Source organism: Gobio gobio (genome assembly GCF_949357685.1).
Source record: "Gobio gobio genome assembly, chromosome: 13".
Lineage (NCBI taxonomy): Eukaryota > Metazoa > Chordata > Actinopteri > Cypriniformes > Gobionidae > Gobio > Gobio gobio.
In genome coordinates this window covers 51,972,934-51,999,103 of record NC_137106.1, presented here as the reverse complement: position 1 = coordinate 51,999,103, position 26,170 = coordinate 51,972,934, and the positions used below count along the sequence as shown (strand labels likewise).

The following is a 26,170-nucleotide window of genomic DNA, read 5'->3' as shown; positions in this document are numbered from 1 at the left end:
GCCTTATGGCAAACTCCAGATGGGCTGTCATGTGCCGTCTGGCCACGCCCCCACACAGGCCTGATTGGTGGAGAGCTGCAGAGATGGTTGTTCTTCTGGAAGGTTCTCCTGTCTCCACAGAGAAAGGCTGGAGCTCTGTCAGAGTGACCATCAGGTTCTTGACCTCCCTGACTAAGGCCCTTCTCCCCGATCGCTCAGTTTGGTCGGACGGCAGCTCTAGGAAGAATCCTAGTGGCTCCAAACTTCTTCCATTTATTGATGATGGAGGCTTCAATGCTGCAGAAATGTTTCAGTACCCTTCCCCAGATCTGTGCCTCCATACAATCCTGTCTCCGAGGTCTACAGACGATTCCTTCATGGCTTGGTTTGTGGTCTGACATGCACTGGTAACTGTGGGACCTTATATAGACAGGTGTGTGCCTTTCCAAATCACCACTGAACTGACCACAGGTGGACTCCAGTCGAGCTGTAGAAACATCTCAAGGATGATCAGTGGAAACAGGAGCACCTGAGCTCAATTTTCAGTGTCATGGCAAAGGCTTTGCGTACATGTGATTTTCTTTTCGTTTTTTATTTTAAATACATTTGCAAAGATTTCAAACAAACTTCTTTCACGTTGTCATTATGGGGTATTGTTTGTAGAATGTTGAGGAAAACAATGAATTTAATCCATTTTGGTATTAGGCTGTAACATAACAAAATGTGGAAAAAGTGAAGAGCTGTGAATACTTCCCGAATGCACGGTGCATCATAGGCTCCGCCCCCTGGTTCCACAGGCCACGCCCACTTGCGTTCAGAATACTCAAAATTGTTGAGAATTAAGTTTCATGAGAAGATCTCCTGTGTGTATAAATATGAATAATCCACAGAATTATTAGTGAATGAGACCCTTTCCCATTACGGGGTGACACTTCCCCCTTAAAAAGATTTACAGGGCCAATTCTTTTTGTACTGTATTCATAGTTTTTTATGTGAAATTCTTAATTTAAATGTATAAATTTGTAATTTTTTTATTTAAACAAGTAAACCAATTAGAATAATAAGACACAATGTGACATTACATCATTATCAGGGAATAACCGCCATCAGAGTGTCATGACGGACCAATCAGAATCAAGCATTTCTGAGAGCTGTGCAATAAATAGAATTAATTCAATTTTGAAAAGTTGTTTGTGTATGGAAGCCCATTTCAGCCTCATGACAACAGAAGCAAGCTTTGGTTAAATCATGGAAACTTCATGGAAATGCTTCAGTTCCTGGATTAGAAGGCTCACCTGTATTTAAATGTGCCTGTCAATCATAGCTGGAGCATCAGCCTCTTCATACAGTATTATGGGCTGTCAGGCAGTCAGTTTTTCCATGAGTGAGAGAGAGAGCCTCGGGCAGCTCTGTTGTCTGGATTCATCGCTGTATGTCTGTGCGTGTGCAGGAGAGAGTGTGTGTTCTCTGTCATTATTTTCCATGTTAAGAAGTTTTCTCATATCTCAGTTTAATGTTCACTGAAGAGTAGCACAGTGTGACTCTTAAGGGGCGTTTTGCACATGGTCTAAACACGTGGCGCTCAAGCTATAAGAAGTTCTAGATCTGGGTTTGTTTTCTTCTTTTGTTCCACTGTTTTTAACCGCAGAAACACTCATTCTGTGTGAATGGCCCCTCAGGCCCTTATATACTTCATGCAAAATCGAAGAACGAACTGGTGTGACGTCATTTCGAACAAAATCAGGCCTAATGCTGCGTTCACACGAACGCGAATAGAGCGGAAAATTCGCGTCTAGTTGGACGCTTGAACATTTTGAATCCGACGCGTGTATAAATCGAGCATTTGAAGCGAAATAGACGCGCGTTTAAGGCGCTCCAGGACAAATACAGTGAGGAAAATAAGTATTTGAACACACTGCTATTTTGCAAGTTCTCCCACTTAGAAATCATGGAGGGGTTGAAATTGTCATCGTAGGTGCATGTCCACTGTGAGAGACATAATCTAAAAAAAAAAAATCCAGCAATCACAATGTATGATTTTTTAACTATTTATTTGTATGATACAGCTGCAAATAAGTATTTGAACATCTGTCTATCAGCTAGAATTCTGACCCTCAGAGACCTGTTAGTCTGCCTTTAAAATGTCCACCTCCACTCCATTTATTATCCTAAATTAGATGCACCTGTTTGAGGTCGTTAGCTGCATAAAGACACCTGTCCACCCCATACAATCAGTAAGAATCCAACTACTAACATGGCCAAGACCAAAGAGCTGTCCAAAGACACTAGAGACACAATTGTACACCTCCACAAGGCTGGAGAGGGCTACGGGGAAATTGCCAAGCAGCTTGGTGAAAAACTACAGGAAACGTTTGACCTCTGTAATTGCAAACAAAGGCTACTGTACAAAATATTAACATTGATTTTCTCAGGTGTTCAAATACAAATAAATCGTTAAAAAAAATCATACATTGTGATTTCTGGATTTTTTTTTAGATTATGTCTCTCACAGTGGACATGCAACTACGATGACAACTTCAGACCCCTCCATGATTTCTAAGTGGGAGAAACTTGCAAAATAGCAGTGTGTTCAAATACAAATTAACCTGTATGAGTTTCTTTGTTCTGCTGAACACAAAAGATGGTATTTAGAAGAATGTTTGTAAGCAGATAGAGCAACCATTGACTACCATAGTAGGGGGAAAAAATACTATGGTAGTCAATGGTTGCTCTCTCTGCTTATACAGGTTTGGAACAACATTCGGGTGAGTAAATTAAGACAGAATTTTCATTTTTAGGTGAACTATTCCTTTAACATTGAAATCACTCACTCCTGACCATAGATATCCATAATAAAGGCTAGATGTCTCGTCCGCGCTGCTGGCCAATGGAGGTCGACGTCCGCACCTGGCGGCCATCTTGTCACAGTCAGCTCGCTCACTCCTAACATTGTGTTTTAATGGTGCTTGCACTTTTTAAATAACCATAACTTGCTCAATTTTCTACCGATTTTCAAACTGGTTTGTTATAAACATCAGAGATGTAGTTCAGACACTGCACACTTATGAATAATTATTCATAATTTGTTCAAGCATCCATAATTATGTTATGCCACGTTAATAACGTTTGTAAGAAGCCAAACTATTTGTAAATCCGTCCAGATTTCAGTGAGATAAGAGTATTTGTGTTCAGATCACTCGCCTTACATCAGGAGCCGCCAGAAAGCTGGCCTGAGACAAGATGGCCGCCAGTTAGAGACTCCGCCGTAAGACATCTAGCCTTTATTATGTATATCTACATGCTATATGCTCCTGACGCTCTATTCGCGCTTGGTGTGAACGCAGCATAAGTCAATTTTTGTTTAGAGTTCGTTTTGGGAGTTTGAAACAGCCAGGGACTAAAATTAACACTCGTCAAGCACCAAATGCGAGTAAAAATGTTGGCGAGTGTATGAAACGTGTCAATCGCCAGTTGTGTGATTTCTAACAATGAACGCGATCAAACGTTTGGGAGAGTTGACGGCCCGGCGCTTCATCGCCACTATAGTTTAAGCCTTGGCAATTTAAATATTCAAGCGCAAGAAGACGAGAAAGGGAGCTCATTCCATTACTCGCATACGGGTTAAATGTTTTCTGAAAGTTTTTTGGAAAGTTTTGGAAAGCCACGTCTCTGACAGCGCGAGCATCCTAAACTGAGCTCTCTTTCACATTGTCTTGCACTTACTGAGCAGACTAGTTCACAGTTGCCTTACGTGAACATAACCAGTTGAGAAAGTAAACGCATGTGTATCAGGATCAGTGTATTAGATCCGCGCATTCACTCTTAAAGTGACAGCAGCCTAATATTCCTGCTGCCGTCTGTTCGCTCTTAAAGTGACAGTAGCCTAATATTCCTGCTGTGGTGTGTTCGCTCTTAAAGTGACAGCAGCCTAATATTCCTGCTGTGGTGTGTTCGCTCTTAAAGTGACAGTAGCCTAATATTCCTGCTGTGGTGTGTTCGCTCTTAAAGTGACAGTAGCCTAATATTCCTGCTGCCGTCTGTTCGCTCTTAAAGTGACAGCAGCCTAATATTCCTGCGGTGGTGTGTTCGCTCTTAAAGTGACAGCAGCCTAATATTCCTGCGGTGGTGTGTTCGCTCTTAAAGTGACAGTAGCCTAATATTCCTGCTGCCGTCTGTTCGCTCTTAAAGTGACAGCAGCCTAATATTCCTGCTGCCGTCTGTTCGCTCTTAAAGTGACAGTAGCCTAATATTCCTGCTGCTGTCTGTTCGCTCTTAAAGTGACAGTAGCCTAATATTCCTGCTGTGGTGTGTTCGCTCTTAAAGTGACAGTAGCCTAATATTCCTGCTGCTGTCTGTTCGCTCTTAAAGTGACAGCAGCCTAATATTCCTGCTGCAGTCTGTTCGCTCTTTAAGTGACAGCAGCCTAATATTCCTGCTGTGGTGTGTTCACTCTTAAAGTGACAGCAGCCTAATATTCCTGCTGCCGTCTGTTCGCTCTTAAAGTGACAGCAGCCTAATATTCCTGCTGTGGTGTGTTCACTCTTAAAGTGACAGCAGCCTAATATTCCTGCTGTGGTGTGTTCACTCTTAAAGTGACAGCAGCCTAATATTCCTGCTGTGGTGTGTTCACTCTTAAAGTGACAGCAGCCTAATATTCCTGCTGTGGTGTGTTCGCTCTTAAAGTGACAGCAGCCTAATATTCCTGCTGTGGTGTGTTCACTCTTAAAGTGACAGCAGCCTAATATTCCTCCTGCTGTCTGTTCGCTCTTAAAGTGACAGCAGCCTAATATTCCTGCTGCAGTCTGTTCGCTCTTAAAGTGACAGCAGCCTAATATTCCTGCTGCAGTCTGTTCGCTCTTAAAGTGACAGCAGCCTAATATTCCTGCTGCAGTCTGTGGTTTTAATGTTAATCAACAACAAAGGATAAAGAAAAAATGACTCACTGCTTATTTTCTTTTGTAACTTTTTAATAAGGATTTTTAATAAGAATGAATAAGGATGTTTAATATATACAGTGAAGACTATGCAGTGTCATTTTTACTTATGACCTACCAGAAAAACCTGAACAGAAGTGTTTATTAGGGACCGAGCACTGAAGATGTTTAGGTATGAAATTTGGCACACTGATAGCGGACTGGCCCAACATTAACTACACCAATTTCAGAGTCTCTAACTCAATTCCTCTAGCGCCACCAACTGTCCAAAGTTGCATTTAAGTTTGAACCATAAGGGCTAGAAGCGAATTTGTTTCCCCTTTGATTCGGTGACTCAAGACGATTCGATTGAACCCTATGACGCCATTTTCGGTAGTGCCAATTTTCCCGCCAAAAAACGGGATGACAATGCCAACAAAAAGTTATTGAATTCAAGTCGATTCATCAAAGTGTTTTTGAAGAACATGCAAACTAATTTTACTTAGCACTTGCAAAAATAGACCTAAGGCTGTATCTCTGCAACGCTTTATTGTATTTGGATCAAACTTGGTACAGATCATCACAAGCATGACCTGAGGCTACATGCCGCGATTCGGCACAGCGCCACCTACTGTTCCAGAGATGCGGAAAAAAGGCTATTTTTGCTTATAACTTCTGAATGTTTTTTTTTTATTTTTTTAAATTTTATTTGTATTAGTTAGGCTAGTAGTTTTAGCTGAGAATTTTCACTGGTATCTAAAGTTTTGATGTCATTACTGCTTGTTTTTGCCGGTAAAAGATAATAATGGCCGGTACATGTTCTTAAGTCATGGGAAAGTTCCCTTCGGCTGGTAAACACCTCTTATTGGTCCATGGTGATGATGTAGTAGTTGGGTGTGGCTCTGAGGCTCCGCCTTCATTGACCTGTAAATCTTGGTTTATTTCCTGTGTTCAGTCTGTCGAGGTCAGATGACATGTCAACTTCTGAGTCGACCAAAGGTGTGGATTTGGGGGCGGGACTATTCGTTTGAGCGTTGAGGAAACCTGTTTGAAACATGGAGATTTTTAACATTGATGCTGATGGCACATTAATGTCAGCTCTAAGCTCATTGTTTGTCTGTTGGTAGATTCTTCGTCCCGACGAGCACATCGCTAAGCAGCGCTACATCGGCGGAAAGAACGTCCTGACTAAAGGAACGCCTGAGTGGGTTTCCTTCGACGTCACTGAGACCATACGGGAATGGCTCATGTACAGAGGTAAGCTAACGTCTACCAAAGCTTACGACGCCATTACATTACAGGCCAAACATATGAGCTAATGTATGACTCCAGTACAACTAACAACTAATGACATTCACTGCACGAGCGTTTGATGATGTCCCAGGGGAATTATCCATTTAAATGAGTTGAAGATAATAAACAAATCAGTGTTTTTCACTGCATGCCGTAGTTTCCCAGTGTGTGTATGAATTTACAGCTCTCATGGAATCACCAATTATTAGTTTTTTTTGTATTGTCAACTTAATGTTTGAATTAAATGAATGCTTAATGCAGAATATGTCTTTGACTTAAAGGATTAGTTCACTTTTAAATAAACTTTTGCTGATAATTTACTCAATTTATGTCTTTCTTTCTGCAGCCGAAAAGAAATTAAGGTTTTTAATGAAAACATTCCAGGATTTTTCTCCATATAATGGACTTCAATGGGCCCCAAACGGTTCACGGTCCAAATGACAGTTTCAGTGCAGCTTCAAAGGACTTTAAACGACACCAGATGATGAATAAGGGTCTGATCTAGCCAAACCATCAGTTTCTGAGAGAAACCCAGCAGTATTTATGCTATTATTTAACCTCTTATCAGACGAACATGATCATCTCTGAGCTCCACCATAACTTCCGCTAAGTGAGGTCAAAATACGAGCGTGGTCATAGATGTATACGTAGATGCCTCATTAGCGCCTGCACGGATTAGTAGAATGAGGCATCTACGATCAATATATCTATGACCACGCTCGTATTTTGACCTCACTTAGCGGAAGTTATGGCGGAGCTCAGAGATGATCACGTTCATCTGATAAGAGGTAAAATAATAGCATAAATACTGCTGGGTTTCTCTCAGAAACTGATGGTTTGGCTAGATCAGACCCTTATTCATCATCTGGTGTCGTTTAAAGCCCTTTGAAGCTGCACTGAAACTGTCATTTGAACCTTGAACCGTTTGGGGCCCATTGAAGTCCATTATATGGAGAAAACCCAGTAATGTTTTCATCCAAAACCTTAATTTCTTTTCGACTGCAGAAAGAAAGACATGGACATCTTGGATGACATGGGGGTGAGTTAATTATCAGCAAAAGTTTATTTAAAAGTGAACTAATCCTTTAAATATAATTGGTGAGAATATTTGCGGAGCATGTACAAATCTGGGTGATTCTGATGGCTTCATATGGTGCCATTAGATAAATCTTGAGCATCAAAACACACCGACAGAACAACTGTATCTGCTACTGTACTGTCATATATAAAAGAAAGAATCATTTTAAACTCTTTTTAATTGGACTAAATAATAGAAGCTTCGAGAGTCACTAAGGATTCAATCTATGCGGGAATCACTGTCGATAACTGGGAAATGGATGCCCAAAGATGCGTTTGCATTTCTCTTAAAATCATAACACAGAGGTCATTGTACTGTGACTTGAACAGTTGTTTTTTTTATAGTCAATCATTGAAATCATTCAGTCAGTGTCTCGTATCTGTGATTGGCTATAAACACTGGAATCAGATCGCTTGTGGTGAAACTGTATATTGTTCTCAGAGACCAACCTCGGCCTGGAGATCAGCGTTCACTGCCCGTGTCACACCTTCAGCCCCAACGGAGACATTGTTGAGAACATCAACGAGGTGTTGGAGGTCAAGTTCAGAGGTGAGTGAAGAACACCAACCAATGCTGTTCAACTGTGCAGTATTTATGATATATGTAGTCATGAGGGCACAGGCTGATCTGCCCTTTACTGTCACATCACATCATCATGGCATGACACAAGCAGATTGGCTCTATCCTGCAGCCAATGAAATTGCTTGCTCAATATTCAAATAGTCTGGTTCGGTGTTTGCTGAACCCCTCCACCTCCCCAGCTCCACCTGCCTAGATCTGATACGGGATTCATGTGTCTATTCAGCCCATGTGTCGTTTTATTAAAGCCACAATATGTAATAAAGGTCGCTTATTCAAAACAAAGGCGTGTCTTGATGACGCCTGGATTGGGCGGAGCTTTTATTCTGTCAGTCGAGCGCTTCCGCTTCTTCCGTGGTGTGTGTGTGTGTGTGTGTAACGCAGCTCTGTTTATCAAATCCCACACATTTGAGTGTGTTAAAGTGATGTTCTAATGCAACTCTGTGCGTTGGCTCAGCGCTACTATGAGACTCTTGTTCACACTGTAGTGAGCGAGATCATATTAGGCGGTAAAACATGGCACTCTGTGCAGTAAATCAACAACACCAGATTTACACAATACACCCTTTGCATTGGCTCAATGCACTTTACACTCTCAAGACCCATAAAAGACACTAAAGACATCGTTACACGTCGTTACATCTCCCTACAGTGGCTCCACAATAACTTTATAAAGTGACGAGAATAGTTGTTGTGTGCAAAAAAAAAACTAAATAACGACTTGTATAGTGATGACCGATTTCAAAACACCGCATCATGAAGCTTCAAAGCGTTATGAATCAGTGAGTCGATTCATGATTCGGATCGCGTGTCAAACCGCCAAACTGCTGAAATCACGTGACTTTGGCGATTCAAACCACTGAATCGACTCTCTGATTCATAATGCTCTGAACCACTGAATCGATTCACTGATTCATAACGCTTCGAATCGCTGAATCGACTCACTGATTCATAACGCTTCGAACCGCTGAATCGATTCACTGATTCATAACGCTTCGAACCGCTGAATCGACTCACTGATTCATAACGCTTCGAAGCTTCATGATGCCGTGTTTTGAAATCGTCATCACTATATAAGTCGTTATTTAGGGTTTTTTTGCGCACAAAAACTATTCTCGTCACTTTATAAAGTTATTGTAGAGCCGCTGTAGTGAGATGGACTTTGTAACGACGTCTTTAGTGCCTTTTAAGGGTTTTGAGAGTGTAAAGTGCATTGAGCCAATGGAGGCCTTTCAGAGCATCAGATTTACACTTAAATATCTTCATTTGTGTCTGAAGATGAACGGAGGTCTGACGACATGAGGGGAAGTAATTAATGACATAATTTACATTTTTGGGTGAACTAACCCTTTAAACACCAACGGCTGACCTTTCCTTCTTAAGAAGAGAAGATGTTCTGGAGAATTGCACTCAGGAGCACATCATAGGATGGATCTTTCTTCTTAGATATCTGTGAAACTACAGACTCTTCTTTTCTTTCTCCGAGATGAAATGCAGAATATACAGCATGATGATGAATCCCTGCAAAGCTTTCCTCCTGTCAGCTCGTCTCCACCGCACACACACACACACACACACACACACACACACACACACACACACACACACACACACACACACACACACACACACACACACACTCTCTCCTGAGCGTATGGGATCTCGCTTTAGTCCCGGGCCCCAGGGGTGTCTGGGCTTTTGGGAAGGCTGTGGCTGGAATGGGCACTCAGACTCTTGGCCCTCAATGAAAGAGGGGTGTCCGTATCTATTGGCAACGCCTCTCCTGGGAGATGAGCTGCTTTTGCGATCACACACAGATTGAATCCGCAGATGCTCGAGGAGACGGAGAGTGAGCGGCCGTCTGAGAGGACTCAGGAAAATCTTCTTCATGAAGAAGTTAAAGAAGCCCCTTTTGTCCATGTTCATCTGTCTTTAGTGTGTGATGTTGCTGTTAGTTCTTCTCTATATCAGTGTCAGTGTTTCTGAACTCCTCAAACGCCTCCATCTTGAGTTTCCTTCCGGGAACCAACACCTCACAATATTCCTCATTATAATAAATCATACGCAGGATAAAGGGGCGGGGCCTGGTTGAGTTAGTTAGTCGTGTGTTGAAACTGGTGGTTATGGTAAGGGGCGGGACATTTCCCAAACACCAATCACAACACACTGCTCCAGCCGACCAATCAGAGCACAGTGCTTTTCAGAAGGCGGGGCTTCATAGAGACACAGTGTTACTGACAGACTGAGAAGAGAGGAGCCGCAACAATGGAGAATATGAGGACAATAATCAACATCCAAGCAGGAAAACCTGCTCTAGTAGAGCCAGAAAACAACATCAAGACTGTGAAAGAACAAAATAGGCCAACTTTAAGAATATTCCCAAGTGAAAATCACATTCCCAAATATCTTCTTGTATTAAAAAATGACAGATTTTGGTAGCCATTTGATTGTATGACTCGCTGAACAACTCAGCGAAAAACACCCACAAACTATCACAATAATCATAACAAAACACATTTTCATTGTGAACAGCTCGACTGGATTTCAGCACCTGCAAGTGTATTTCAATTCAATAATTATTTAAGAGTTATTTTAAGGTTCTCCTAATTTTAAGAGTTTTTTTTGTTTGTTATTTTCTTCTTAGAAATTCATATTATTCGTAAGTTTTAAAAATATTCAAACTTTTATTCACTCAAAATTATCACAAAAATTTGTACAAAAGTTACATTTAGGGGTACAACAGCTTGTCACTGGGACAGAAGCCTTAAAAGGACATCGTTGTGCCTTTTTTACCCCTAAAAGTTAAATTTTAATACATTAACCCTCTGGGTCTCTTGGTTTAGGGGTTGCATTGGTCGTCTAACAACTGGACACCTAAAAATGAAACTTCCTCCACCCCAGTAAAACCAATGCAATTTATTTTTCGTCAATAATATTTTTTCTTTTTAATTTTGTATTTTGAGATGATTTGATGGTATTTTTTAAATATTTATGCAATAATTATGGTCTATTTTTGCCATGAAAATTAAACTTTTTTTTTTTGCAATTACATTTTTAATTTTTTTAATTATTGCAGTATTTCAGGTTAAAATAGAGACTAGGCCTAGGCAGATTAGCTCCTCTTTTGGAATGATTTAAGAAATCCTGCACCCATGTGTGTAGCCACTAGAGTCTCTATGGAGAGGCTTGAGAATTCACTAGTTCTCTTTTGAACACATTTAATGATTTTTTTTGATGGATTTGAATATATATTTAAAAAATCTCAAAGACTATTATATTATAAAGTTTTAGATTTTGTTTGTTTGTTAGAAATATAGATTTTTTTCTGTGAATTTGTGTTTTTGCAGATTTCTCATTCATTTCCTATGGGTGTCATTTTTGACCGAAGAGCACAAGTGGGAGTATTTTTTTTTTTACGACCAATTAGCTCGCTCGAATCAATGATGTAAAAATGTTTGTGTGTTTACAGACCTAATGCTAGAAAAGTCAAGTTTCATATCATTCAGATGAAGCTGTGATTTTTAAAAATTCAAAATGTGGTTCTTAGGTTCAGTTTTTCATAGGTGTGTGTGTGTGTGTGTGTGTCAATATCACACTCTTGATGTTTTAGAGTGTCACTGCTGTGTACTTTTTTCAGCATTGTGGCCGATTTGTAGATTGTACACACAAATAATCAGAGAATTTTAGTGTTTTTGCTGATTTCTCATTCATTTCCTATGGTCAGTCATTTATGACCGAAGACAATGAACGCTACTTTTTTTCGACCAATTAGCACGCTCGATTTTTGTGTGTTTACATCCCTAATGCTAGAAAAGTCATATCATTCCGATGAAGCTGTGATTTTTAAAATGTCAAAACAGAAAATGTTCCGGTCAGAAATGACCGAAGAGCACCAGAGGGTTAAGGTACTACTATAAACCTTTTAGGGGTAATAAAAGGTACAAAGATGTCTTTTTAAGGGTTCTGCCCCAGTGCTGTACCCCTAAATGTAATGATGAATTGTGTTCATCAGAAAGAAGAAAGGGTCATATACTCCCAGGATGGCTTGAGGGGGAGTAAATCATGGGGTCATGTTCATCTTAAAGTGTATCCTCTAATGTGTCTGGTGTGTGTGTTTGTGCTGCGTCCTCAGGGATGGACGGCGAGTACGATGAGCAGAACCGCTGGGATCTGGGTCGACTGAAGAAGCAGAAGGAGCAGCTTCTCCCTCATCTCATCCTGATGATGCTGCCGCCACACCGCCTGGACGTCCTGCCCAGCTCCAGGAGACGCAAGCGGGCGCTGGACACCAACTACTGCTTCTCGTGAGCTTCTCCATCTCAATACACCGCCTGAACCTCAGACTGTAGCTCGGTTCACAAACGTCTGCATAGAGACAGAGCGACACGCGCCATAATCTGAAGGCCACGCCCACCGGGGGGGAAACAATCCAGCGCTCTCCATTGACTTTGCATTGCGTGAGGCTGCATCCTTGTCATTTCAGACTTAAAACAAAAAACAGAACAATGTCTAAAAGCTGATATGAGACAAAGTGTACAGCAAACAAGCTAAACAAAACCCACAACCAAAAACCCAGACGTTTTTATAAGCTATTGACCCAAAAAACGAGCGTTTAAGGACAAAAAAGTGGATACAGGCCATTGAGACACGTTATATTACACTGAGAAGTACACACACTAGAGGAGAACGTCATCAGAGACAGGAAATATAACATATAAAACTGACATTTGGATATTTGACTTAACAGTGACAACATGTTTACAGCACACATACACATATTGAGACACACTGAGTGTCAGGATCCCAAAAATGTCCCCATTCTTCAGCTGAAGCGTCACGTTTTACTGCCTTTATCCACTTTTGTCTCCTTAAACTCTCGTTTTTTTGGGTCGACAGCGTATAAAAACTTATTTCTGTGTTTTTTAGCTTGTTTGCTGTACACTTTGTCACATATCAGCTTTTAGACATTGTTCTGTTTTTTGTTATAAGTCCGAAATGACAAGGATGCAGCCTCACGCAATGCAAAGTCAATGGAGAGCGTTCGATTGCCCCCCGTGCTCCTGACATGAAGGCCGTTTCGAAAGATGATGATGTGTTTATAGTCCAAAACCAGGAAACAAGCCTTTCCGGTTCGGTTCCATCGTCCTGACGTCAGTGTGTTTTGGGTTAAATGCCTGAAATAAGCTCCAGATATGTTCATGTTTTAAAAGAAATAGGCAGAGAAATCCAGCCATTTCCAAAAGACGTAGTGTTGCCTGAGCTCATTACTATTCATGAGCTCGGCCAGTTGAGACCACGCCCACAGAATTCGTCTAGCTCAGCGACTACACAGCAAGGACGTATATAATATATAAGGCAATATACCTGAAGAAGCCATTCCAGACGATAGTAAACTCAGTTCCTCTACTTAAAGTAAAGGATGCTGATAGCCAGGCTCTCATTGGCTAGCCAATCAGAGTCAAGCCGCTTAGCTCATTGAATATTAATGAGAACTGAGCTGAGTCTTCCAGCAGGCTTTCTATAGCACGCTAGAATGGCTTGAAACAAGGCATTTGTTCCACAAGAGTCCATGGTCGAACTTCAGACATTACCACAAAAGCAATGAAACGTTAAATAAACACTGAAGGAGTTTAATGGTGGTGACGCTGAAGTCATGTGCCTGTGGTGTAGTTCGTTAATAGCCTGCGTTTAGCTTTTTACTTTTGCCGACTGTCAAAGTCGTTCATTTGTGAAGATTATCTTGAACAAAATCTGTAAAAATCATCATAAATGTGTGTCTTGCAATAATCCAAAAGCCATTGGAAAAATCCTATTGGGTTTTTGTCGAGGTGTGATGTGTGATTTACAGGTCGGAAATCCAAACACACTTTCTGAGGGAACGTTGGGTTCGATTCCCAGTCAACGCATGAACTGAGAAAATATATACTTTCAATTAGGGCTGTGCGATATTGAAGAAAAACGTGATATCCTTGTTAAATAATGCGATATTCGATATGCGATACGATATTGCTTTAGGTGTGTAAAATCTTAGCCTGACGTCGTCATACTCAATTCTAATCAGAATATGAGTCTGGTACCGCTCCATTGAGCTTTGATTATGGGGCGTGTTTCAACCGATCCAGGAAAGACCTCAATTGGATAGACCAACAACCAATCAGAGCAACGGAGCGACGCATAACATTAGTTGTCAAATGTCAACAGAACTCAACTGCACTGTGTTGCCAAGTCCGCGGTTTGAAGCGACCCCAATTATCTGATATACAGACCCAGAAATGCGAATTTTAGCTGCCAGCCCTGCCAAAATAACACATATTTTACCCCCCAAATGCCCTTTTTCCCGGAGAACCCCCTTGGAAAGCTATTGGGCTTGTTTTAGGCTAATTTTGAGGAACGTTAGCAATTGGGCGGGTTTTGTTGTAAACACTTGGCAACCCTGTCTGCACGCACGCTGGACTAACGTTAGAAGAAAAAGATGAGTGTAAACTAACTTTGCCGGTGTTGTAAAAAAATAATTTAAGGATACACAGAGTACTTACCCACACCATCATCATTTCTGAGAGAAATAGTAAAGGTGAATGCACATATGAACAAGTTCTCCATTAGGATTAGAACAAACTCAACCCAAACGCCTTTGATGACGTGGATGATTACGTTACTGTTTATCATCTGTCCATCATCGTCTAAAGCCCGCCCTGATGATTTCATTGGTCCGAACAGTTTCTGTTCAGGCATAATTACTTCTCTATGGATCAAGTCCAGACCGAACTGCCCGAGTAAAAATGTTGTGGGCGGGGCTAAGTTGGGCTGGCATCCAGGCTAGTAAAATCTATTTCCCCAACTGATATCGTTCACTTAAAGCATAATCGACTGTGTTTACATGAATACTCATCAAGATAACTGTGTGTGTATTTGCCAGTTCGAGTGTGTAACAAGACATGAAAAAAAGAACGGCTTGTGTGCACGTTTCGGTGTGTGTGTCAGACAGCGCGAGACTGCAAGGAGTTGTTTTTCGCAAGTTGTTGCGTTTAATAACTCTTTTTAACGTCATATAAGTAACAGTCGTGTGCTCAGTCTATTCTCTAACCTAAAACGTACACTTTTCACAATGTTGAAGTAGCCTATTAAAATCATTCAGATATTGCGTGCCCTTGCGATATGTACATTTGCGATATTTCGATATATTGCGCAGCCCTACTTTCAATGCAACACAAGCCACTTTGGATAAAAGCGTCTGCCATAATGCATAAATGTACATGTCAAATCTCTGGTTCACATTCCAGCAACTTGATGTTTCCTGTAAGTATGAAGCTTTTAATTGGCACCTGACGGCTTGAAGCGTCTGCAAGAGCTTGCAAGTTTAGATTTGTCCCAGTATGCTAAGTAGTGCGCTGGCTCCGTAGTGTGTGTCTCTCTGTTAGCACTCCACACCTGGGTCGGATCCAGGAGGGAAAAAGTGACACACCTTACAGTGGAATTTCTGAGCCTCAAAAGAGCGTCTGACATGTTTATAAGGCCATGCAGAGCCCAAATACAAGCCTCAGAAACATCAGAGTGAAAAGAGTGTGTGGAAAGGTCTCCGAATGAATGCCAGGAGCGAGGATGTGAACGGGCAGGTGGAGAAAGTGACGGCTTGCCTTCTGCTTTCAGGAACTATGAGGAGAACTGCTGCGTCCGGCCGCTGTACATCGACTTCCGGCAGGATCTGGGCTGGAGGTGGATCCATGAGCCGAAGGGGTATCACGCCAACTTCTGCTCCGGGCCCTGTCCATACCTCCGCAGCGCAGACACCACACACAGCACTGTAAGAGTCCAAAACACGCAGATCTGCGTCTTCACACTTGACGTCAATGATGGTGTTCATTTTGTTCTTAATAAAGGGTTAGTTCACCCAAAAATGTAAATTCTGTCATTAATGACTGACCCTCATGTGGTTGGACACCCGTCAGACCTCCGTTCATCTTCAGACACAAATGAAGATATTTTAGTGTAAATCTGATGCTCTGAAAGTCCTCCATTGGCTCAATGCACTTTACACTCTCAAGACCCTTAAAAGACACTAAAGACTAAAGTTACAAAGTCCATCTCACTACAGCGGCTCTAAAATAACTTTATGAAGTGACGAGAATAGTTTTTGTGCGCAAAAAAACCCTAAATAACGACTTATATAGTGATGACGATTTCAAAACACGGCCTCATGAAGCTTCGAAGTGTTATGAATCAGTGAGTCGATTCAGCTGTTTGGAGTGTTATGAATCAGTGAGTCGAATCAGCGGTTTGGAGCGTTATGAATCAGTGAGTCGATTCAGCGGTTTGGATCGTTATGAATCAGTGAGTCGAATCAGCGGTTTGGAGCGTTATGAATCAGTGAGTCGATTCAGCGGTTTGGAGCGTTATGAATCAGTGAGTCGAATCAGCGGTTTGGAGCGTTATGAATCAGTGAGTCGATTCAGCGGTTTGGATCGTTATGAATCAGTGAGTCGATTCAGCGGTTTGAAGCGTTATGAATCAGTGAGTCGATTCAGCGGTTTGGATCGTTATGAATCAGTGAGTCGATTCAGCGGTTTGGATCGTTATGAATCAGTGAGTCGAATCAGCGGTTTGGAGTGTTATGAATCAGTGAGTCGATTCAGCGTTTTGGAGCGTTATGAATCAGTGAGTCGATTCAGCGGTTTGAAGCGTTATGAATCAGTGAGTCGATTCAGCGGTTTGGAGCGTTATGAATCAGTGAGTCGAATCAGCGGTTTGGAGCGTTATGAATCAGTGAGTCGAATCAGCGGTTTGGAGCGTTATGAATCAGTGAGTCGATTCAGCGGTTTGAAGCGTTATGAATCAGTGAGTCGATTCAGCGGTTTGAAGCGTTATGAATCAGTGAGTCGATTCAGCGGTTTGAAGCGTTATGAATCAGTGAGTCGAATCAGCGGTTTGGAGCGTTATGAATCAGTGAGTCGATTCAGCGGTTTGAAGCGTTATGAATCAGTGAGTCGATTCAGCGGTTTGAAGCGTTATGAATCAGTGAGTCGATTCAGCGGTTTGGAGCGTTATGAATCAGTGAGTCGAATCAGCGGTTTGGAGCGTTATGAATCAGTGAGTCGATTCAGCGGTTTGGATCGTTATGAATCAGTGAGTCGATTCAGCGGTTTGAAGCGTTATGAATCAGTGAGTCGATTCAGCGGTTTGGATCGTTATGAATCAGTGAGTCGATTCAGCGGTTTGGATCGTTATGAATCAGTGAGTCGAATCAGCGGTTTGGAGTGTTATGAATCAGTGAGTCGATTCAGCGTTTTGGAGCGTTATGAATCAGTGAGTCGATTCAGCGGTTTGGAGCGTTATGAATCATTGAGTCGATTCAGCAGTATGGCGGTTTGACACGCGATTCGAATCATAATTCGACTCAATGATTCATAACGCTTCGAAGCTTCATGAGGCCGTGTTTTGAAATCGTCATCACTATATAAGTCGTTATTTAGGGGTTTTTTTCCGCACAAAAACTATTCTCGTCTCTTCATAAAGTTATTGTAGAGCCGCTGTAGTGAGATGGACTTTGTAACTTTAGTCTTTAGTGTCTTTTAAGGGTCTTGAGAGTGTAAAGTGCATTGAGCCAATGGAGGACTTTCAGAGCATCAGATTTACACTAAAATATCTTCATTTGTGTCTGAAGATGAACGGAGGTCTGACGGGTGTCCAACCACATGAGGCTCAGTCATTAATGACAGAATTTACATTTTTGGGTGAACTAACCCTTTCATACAAACACGTTGGAAAGAGATGCTTCAAGAACATAATGAGTTTTGACTTGGTTGGGTTTACTTCTTGTCCCACGGCAGAAGTTTTAGGGATTTTTAGTTCTTCAGTGAAGCTGAGGCATGAACTTTTAGATCACAAACTGCTAATTTAATAACCAAAGGACCTGTTGAAATCGTTGGCGTTCCTATTATTATTATTCTTCTTCTTCCTTCTTCTTCTTCCGCTCTTGAGTCTATGGCAGCCCATAGAAATGCTTGCGGAAAAGTTGGCACACTGATAGAGGAGGGTCCCAGCGGTCACTGTAGCAATTTTGGAGTCTCTAACTCAATCCCTCTAGCGCCACCACCTGTCCAAAGTTTCACTCATGTTTATGCTAATAACTTTTGAACCATAAGGGCTAGAGACAACATTCCCTTTTCCTCTGATTCCTGAGCTCATGTCAATTCAATTGCATTTTCCGTCATGAAAATTTTCCCACCATTTTGAATTTTCAGAAAAACCTACTTTTGTGAACTCGTCCTAGACGATTCGTCCGATTTGCACAAAAATTACCCAGATCATCTTCAGCAGTGTTGGGGGTAACGCATTACAAGTAACTTGAGTTATGTAATCAGATTACTTTTTCAAGTAACTAGTAAAGTAACGCATTACTTTTCAAATTTACAACTAAATATCTGAGTTACTTTTTCACATTAGTTTGACTGACAGCTCTCCTGCCCCCATGTTGAGAAAAATCGAGAGTAAGTGCAGAGGTGTGTGTGTGTGTGTGTGTGTGAACATGAGGGTTATTGTAGTTCTAGACTAAATGTGAGCATTTATTCATCTCACTTGCACAATAAAGATTCTGTACTCCTCAAAATTAATAAAATCAGTCAAATGCAAAAGCAGAGAACTATGCAAACCTCAAATATAAAAATTTTTATGCATTTAATCTACCTTTATTGACCAATTTGCTGCTAACCTTCGATGATTCAGGTAACCCATGAGCAAATATTACTAGATTTTTTGTTTTTATTGGTAAATTTTTTTTTCTCCTGCGTCCTATTCTTCCATTATCCAGAGCTGCGCCCTCTACTGTTCATGCGGGAATTTGTATTTTTACCTCAGCCTGGGACTTATTATTTCAATTTTGGCATGAAGAGGTCTTTACATTTGCACAAAAATAGAACTTTTTTGTTATAAAAAAAACAAACAAGCCCAGCCCAGGTGAGAAAAAGTAACGCAAAAGTATCAGAACACATTACTTTTCTTAAAAAGTAACTAAGTAACTCATTTAGTTACTTTTTAAGGGAGTAACGCAATATTGTAATGCATTACTTTTCAAAGAAACTTTCCCCAACACTGATCTTCAGACCATGCTGACAAAAAAAATTGCAATTCAAGCTGATTCGTCAAACCATTTTCGAAAAACACACAAACAAATTTGACATAGCGCTTGCAAAAATAGACATAAGGCTGCATCTCTGCAATGCTTTATCGTATTCAGACCAAACTTGCTACATGTCATCACAAGCATGACCTGAGTCAACCTGCAGCATTTTGGCACAGCTCCACCTACTGGTCCGGAGATACGAAAAATGCCTATTTTTGCTTATACCTTCTGAACCGTTTGTCCAAAAATCATAAAAGTGGTCTCGTTAGATTCAGGACGTCATGCCAATGTCTGATATCCAATTTCACCATATCGGCCATTTTGGCTGTCGGCCATTTTGAATTATGTGCTAAAATGCTGTATTTTATGAACACATGAACGGATTGTTACGAAACTCGGTATGGGTCATTAACACGATGCCCTGAAGGAGCCTGAGAAGTTTAGAAACAGCGCCACCTAGTGGAGAATTTTTTTACCTAAATGCTTATAACTTTGTGTGTGATTGACTTATTTTCACGAGAATCATCTCCTTAGACTCTTGAATCCTTGCCGAGTCCAACGATACCAGACTTGCCAGGTTTCGGCGTATGGTTTGTGCAGCGTAGTAATTTAGCGCTTTAAAAACATTAGCTGATATCTTCGAAACAGCTAGTGCAATCGAGACGAAACCAGCGTCAGAAGTTCAGAAACATAGGTCGATAGCTAAACATTATTGCCCTAATGTCAAAATATTGATAGTAAGGGGGAGTAAAATCCAATCAAAGTCAGGTGTCAGTCATTTTTTACGTGTTTTTTCATATAAATGTCTATAACTCCAAAATGAAATGAGATATTTTCACCAAAATTGACACACACATGTATGGGCTCACTCCGAGGACACATAAGAAATGGTAGGATTGTGCCTCTTGGTGGCGCTATAATAGAACAAAACATGATATTCCCATTGACTACAATGCATTTTTCAGCCTTTTTGCCTAAAATCGTCTTAAAATGTGTTTAATTGCTCATTTCTGCAGTTGATCAGACACTGATCAGCCATTTTAGCATGTCTTGGCCCCGATAATGGCTGCTAATGTTTTTATTGCTATTACTCTTGAAATCTCTTGAATATTAGACATGTCATCTTAAATGTAATCATATGGACTGTTTTAGTGGTGCTTTTCATTTTCATTTTGTAGCTTGACACCGTCTGTCCTCTACTCACGGACATTGTATAGAAAAAGGAGGCATGAACATTGATCTTTTGTAGTGATGCAACAATTTTGGCAACCAAAAATATTCGACATCCAAATAGTCTTGGATGCCATAAACAGCTTCACCGATGACGCAATTTGACTGTGTTAGCGTTTATTTCGTCAGCTGTGTGGATGCACTTCACCAAAACTACCCAGCAGGAAATAGCCAAGTAATTCGTTCTTTCAGCGTCTCAGTTAACTACTGACCCGATATAGTCCGGCTATGAGCTTGCGAGATGTATGATATTCCTTCATGTAAGCAAAGTCAACAGAGATTACACGGTGTTTGGTTTCATTTCTTTGACATGTTCATGTTCTTGATGACTAGTCTATTCTCGGGCTATGGTTAGACGGCGATTACATTTTCACTGACAGCCCAAATTTTGCCTTGTGTTTGGACGGGTATTAGACAAAATTGCTTGCTGGGTAAGATGTACCAATATGTAAAATTAGAGGAACTGTACTATGACACCCTGAATGGCATAATGAGTTCAATTACCCAATTTTTTTGTAAATAGCGTTTCAGTAAATAATACATTTCGGTGCACTAATGTTTTGTGTTCCAGGGAAGGAAGTCATACAGGTGTGGAACGGCATGATGGGTCATTTTAGGGTGTCAATTAAAGGGATATTTCATATCATTAATTCCTCACCCTCATGTCCTTCCAAACCCGTAAGACCTTCGTTCATCTTCGAAAAACACATTTTTGATGTAATCTGAGAGATTTCTGTCCCTCCATTGACAGCTACACAACTACCACTTAGACGCTCAAAACGTTCATAAAGAGATCATAAAACAAATCCATATGAATTGAGCGGTTTAGTCCATATTTTCTGAAGAGACACGATGACTTTATATGATGAACAGATTGAATTAAGGGTTTTGAATTTAACTCAGTCTATTCTTCGTCTTCTCCCAAATGAGTCTCATTTCTGAGGGCCTGAACACACTCGAGAACTCATGAGACTTTGCACACGCGTCAGAAGTGCTGAACATTTACATCTGATATGGGTTTCAGATTTAGGAGTGGCAAAATAGCTCGATAGCGGCAACTAGAACATTTCAATTAAGCGCTGTTTGAGCTACATTTCACTTACAAGTATGAAATTCGGTACACGCATGTAACAGCCCAATACCTACAAAAAAGACCCTGGGAGCAAAATCTGAAACCCAACAGGAAGTCAGATATTTTGAATTTTCTCTGCAAATGTTTTGCAATTTCAAGTCGTTGAAGGAACTCCTCCTAGAGATTTAATCAGATCATATTTGGTCAGTCTAATCTTAAGGCCTTAGTGATGTTAAATTGTGAAGATCTTGAGTGTTCGCTGAAGGGCGTGTCCGTGGTGGCCTCACAAAGTCTGATGTTTCGCTGTTGTAACTCAGGCAAACAATGTCCAATCTGCCCCAAACGTCACATGTCTGATAAGAGTCCTGGCCTGAAGACTCTACATATGAGTTTCAGAATTAGGCGTGGCAAAATGACTCGATAGCGCCACCTACAACATTTCAACTAAGTGCCCCTCCCGCTACGTTTCAGGTACGAGTATGAAATTCAGTAGACACATGTAACAGCCCAATACCTATAAAAAAAGTCTCCTGGTGCGAAATCGGAAAACCAATAGGAAGTGAGATAATTAGAATTTTCTTTGCAAAATTGTTGTAAATTTGGCCATTTCCAGACGTTGTACTTTAACGAACTCCTCCTAGAGATTTAATCAGATCATATTTGGTCAGTCTAATCTTAAGACCTTGGTGATGTTAAATTGTGAAGATCTTGAGTTTTCGCTGAAGGGCGTGTCCATGGACAAAGTCTGATGTTTCGCCATGACACAGGAAGTTGTTGTAACTCAGGCATACAATGTCCAATCTGCCCCAAACTTCACATGTTTGATAAGAGTCCTGACCTGAAGACTCTACATATGAGTTTCAGAATTAGGGGTGGCAAAATGACTCGAAAGCGCCACCTACAACATTTCAACGTTTCACGTACAGGTATGAAATTCCTGCTGGCAACAGGAAATGGCATGCTTTACACTGACAGGGTTCCCACTCGTCCTGGAAAACCTTGAAAACCTGGAAAATTGATGACAAATTTTCCAGTCCTGGAAAACACATGGAAAATTAGAGAAAATATAAAATGTCCTGGAAAATCTTTTTGTTGTCTGGGAAAATTCTTTGAAAAAAGTTATTTCTTTAGCCGAGTATAAAGAGTTTATCGCTGGCCCAAACAATTAGCGCTAGTTGCAGAAAGCACATGTTCAGGAACGCTGAGTTTGATGTAGTATTTGAATAATGATGTTTAATAGCTAATGCTATAACTGCTCAAATGAATGCAGTGAATGTTAACTCGTAAGCTGATACCTGATCACATCATTTTGATATAAAGTCAGAATTGCGAGAAATAGTCAGAATTGCGTGATATAAACTCGCAAGTCTTTTCTTCACAATTGACTTTTTTGCGCAGTTGCGAGTTTATATCTTGCACTTCTGACTTCTTTTCTCAGAATTGTGAGATCTAAACTGCAATTTGAAGTTATAAAGTCAAATTCTGAGGGGAAAAAAATTGCGACAATTTTCGCGTTATATCACAAATATGTAAACTCGCAATTGCGAGAAAGTCAGAATAGCGAGATAAAGTCACAATTACCTTTTCTTATTCTGTGGTGTAAACAAGCTTCCACAGTCATAATGTATGATTAAGAGCTCATATTGAAAAATGCTGGATTGTTAGTAATGGCAATAAACTGTACGGCTTTTAAAGACTTAGAAAGCAATATTTGGCATGATCCTTGTCTTTTATTCCCGCCGTAGTAAAATTGAAAATGTCCTGGAAAAGGGTTGCTGAAAAATAAATATGCCATGAAGTACCAAACTTACTAGAAACCTAATCCTGACATCGATATGCCAATATTCAGTTATGGTCAAAGTGAAAAGTGAAATGACATTGCTATTTTTCTCCTATATTTACTTAAATGCATGTCGCCCACTATTCAATATTTTCCTAAAGCCACCGGGTGGCAGTGGTCCCGGGTGCGAGGGCCCTTTCGTCGCTGCGTGCAGCTTTAATATTTTATTTTATTAATCCACGCACACATCAGTTGTGGTAAATTTAAGCTCAAGCATGTTCCCTTGACATGCGAGAACCAATGAGGTTCATTCTCGTGTTAGTTCTGCCTGAAAACGATCTGTATTGTATATTGTAGGAAATAAAGCGAGCTGATTGGTTTGTGTTGGTCACTTCTCCGCAGCTGCTGAGCCTGTACAACACGCTGAACCCCGAGGCGTCCGCGTCCCCCTGCTGCGTTCCTCAAGACCTGGAGCCGCTGACCATCCTCTACTACGTGGGCCGGACGCCTAAAGTGGAGCAGCTCTCCAACATGATCGTCAAATCCTGCAAGTGCAGCTGAGGGGCCTGGAGACCCCGGCACGGAGCCCGGCGAGGGTTCGACCGCTCCAGGGTCAAAAGGAACTGGACCCTAAAAGATTACCTCTGTACATCCTTCTCACTTTCATCCAACCCGGGAGCCAGAGGCTTCTCGAAGCACTACGCAAGATGACTTTTGCCCTACGATCCCTCGAACTTCTGCTTTGACGTTTGAAGTGACTTGTCCACTTGTAATGTGTAATTTTTGGTCAGCTTTTTAAACTGCCTCTAGGGAAACCTCATGGCCGTTTCCGGACTCTGAAACCTTCGTGACATCTGTAATGAGGACAAGAGCGTCTGCGCTCAGAGGATCGACTGATGGGCGAACCCGTTTGAGCACGGCATTTCCCAAACGGGACGGTTTAGTGTGTACTGTTTGTCTAACGTGACGGTGTTACTGATAATCTTAATACAAACATGCTGGAAAGAAATATTTTGACTTGGTTTTAGGGATTTTTAGTTCTTCAGTGAAGCTGACGTATGCCGACACATGAACTTTTAGATCACAAACTGCTAATGTTTTTACTGCTATTACTCCTGAAAACACTTTTTTTTAATTAAACAGTCTTGGACAAAAAAAAAAGAGCCGTTGATGAATTCTTCCCGATGATTAAAAATGGTGAGCACACATTATCTTTGAAACATTTTTTTTTAGTAATCACAAAAAAGTAGCTGACATTTCTTCCAGTTTCCTGATACAACGGAGCACTTAAAAGGTTTGTTAGCATGACACAAAATCTGTCAATCGAGTTTCACTGCTCACATCTGGTCGTGGATAAAACGAGAGGAAAGTCAAGTAACTTCAGGAGAGAAAATGCAATACAAATACTGTGCGAACTAAAATAAACATTGAAATGCTGTACGTTGCATAAGGTCAATCTTGCATAATCGGCACAAATTAATTGTGTTTACATCAAATTAGTTTGCATGAATGAGGCGCTGTCGTTTCTTCACGTTTGGCCAGGTAATAAAAGCGTTCAAATAAAATCAAGCTGAAAACACAATGTGCTGATCATGGTGTATCAAGTATTACCAGGACAAAAAAATGTCATTGTATCTTACAGAGAGAGACAAACATCATCACAAACGACATCAGCGTTACCTGAACGAGGCACTTATTAGCGAGCGGTGATGAAAGTCTCAATCTTCTGCATGAACATGTAAACATGGATAAATGTGATGGACACGCTCGAGTTGCTCGCTCCTCACACGCCATCAGTTGTGAGGTGAAAATGAAGCCTGGACAACTGGGACAAACCTTTGGAACGGATCCAATCGATGCAAGGATTTGTGCGTTCTATCACACACTCAAAAAGACACACACACAAGGCATTTGAGGGGAAATATCGATTATCAGAAGACGGCGTAAAGAGAGACATGGGTAAAGTCAAGCGCTGAACTCTTCATGTTCCGAGCAGTAGAAGAGGATGTGTGTAACGTATCCCAGAGAGCCGCGGATTGGTACGCTTGACCTTTGGCCTCCTTCATGTGTTCTTGGAGTCCTGAACGTGGAAGAGTTTACTGTACATGGACAGACCTGAGAACACACAACAACACAAGGAGTTAACATACTAGGGCTGCCACTAACGACTTTTTAGGGCTGTCAAAAGATTAATCGCGATTAATCGCATCCAAAATAAAAGTTTGTGTTTACATAATATATGTGTGTACTAATTATTATTTATATATAAAAACACACACATTCATGTATATATTTAAGAAATATTTGCATGTATATACATTTATATAATCTATAATATATATAAATATAAATGTTTTATATATAAAAATAAAAATTTTTTTCTTAAATATATACATGAATGTGTGTGTATTTATATATAAATAATAATTAACAGAGTACACACACATATATTATGTAAACACAAACTTTTATTTTGGATGTGATTAATCGCGATTAATCTTTTGACAACCCTACCATTTTTATATTGATTAATCTATCGACTAATTTATCACAATAATTTTCAACAATTTTAATTAAAAACATTTAATTTAACTTGCATGGTTGGCCTTCAGTAGTGTACTATAAAAAAGTATAAATGTAAACAAGCCTTTGACAAAATGTAAAACTAAAAGAGAAAAAATTAACACATTTGTAAACCAACATAACAAAAAAAAAGAGAATATCAGCAAATACTTTTTATATAGAATAGTGTTGTCAAGATACCAAAATTATGACTTTGATACCAGACTAAAATACCTCAAATATGATACTGAATTGATACTTTGGCAAAAAACTGTAAAAGTAATTGAATAATATGACAGAACTTACTATTCATTGTTGTATGTTGTATATGTTCCTGCCCTTTCACACAGAATATGAGGTCCGGCCCTTTAAGAGCTGCACGGACCAAACTCATTGTAACACCCGATTTCTCACTCAACTCTGTATGCGTTCATTAAAGACATATCCGACTGCGTTTACCCGAATACTCGCAGGACGTGCATTTTTACAGATTTTTTACCATTCAAACCCAATAATCTGCGAAACTGGCGTCACGATCTGTCTGAGTGAAAAGTGTGCGCTTCAGGAC

At 40.6% G+C, this 26,170-nt stretch overlaps 2 protein-coding genes across 2 annotated transcripts in view; one reads left to right on the top strand and one right to left on the bottom strand.

Moving 5' to 3' along the window:
- tgfb3 (transforming growth factor, beta 3) overlaps positions 1-24,613 on the top strand; it is a 61,111-nt gene extending 36,498 nt beyond the window's left edge. The window contains exons 3-7 of the mRNA XM_079833469.1: positions 6,020-6,149; positions 7,705-7,812; positions 11,975-12,146; positions 15,490-15,643; positions 23,443-24,613. Coding sequence (XP_079689595.1) covers positions 6,020-6,149; positions 7,705-7,812; positions 11,975-12,146; positions 15,490-15,643; positions 23,443-23,601 — 723 coding nt within the window. The 3' untranslated portion in view covers positions 23,602-24,613. The remainder of the gene's footprint in view (positions 1-6,019; positions 6,150-7,704; positions 7,813-11,974; positions 12,147-15,489; positions 15,644-23,442) is intronic.
- Positions 24,257-26,170, bottom strand: part of ttll5 (tubulin tyrosine ligase-like family, member 5) — a 241,876-nt gene continuing 239,962 nt past the window's right edge. Inside the window, exon 31 of the mRNA XM_079833468.1 lies at positions 24,257-25,155. Within this exon, the coding sequence (XP_079689594.1) occupies positions 25,103-25,155 (53 nt within the window). The 3' untranslated portion in view covers positions 24,257-25,102. The remainder of the gene's footprint in view (positions 25,156-26,170) is intronic.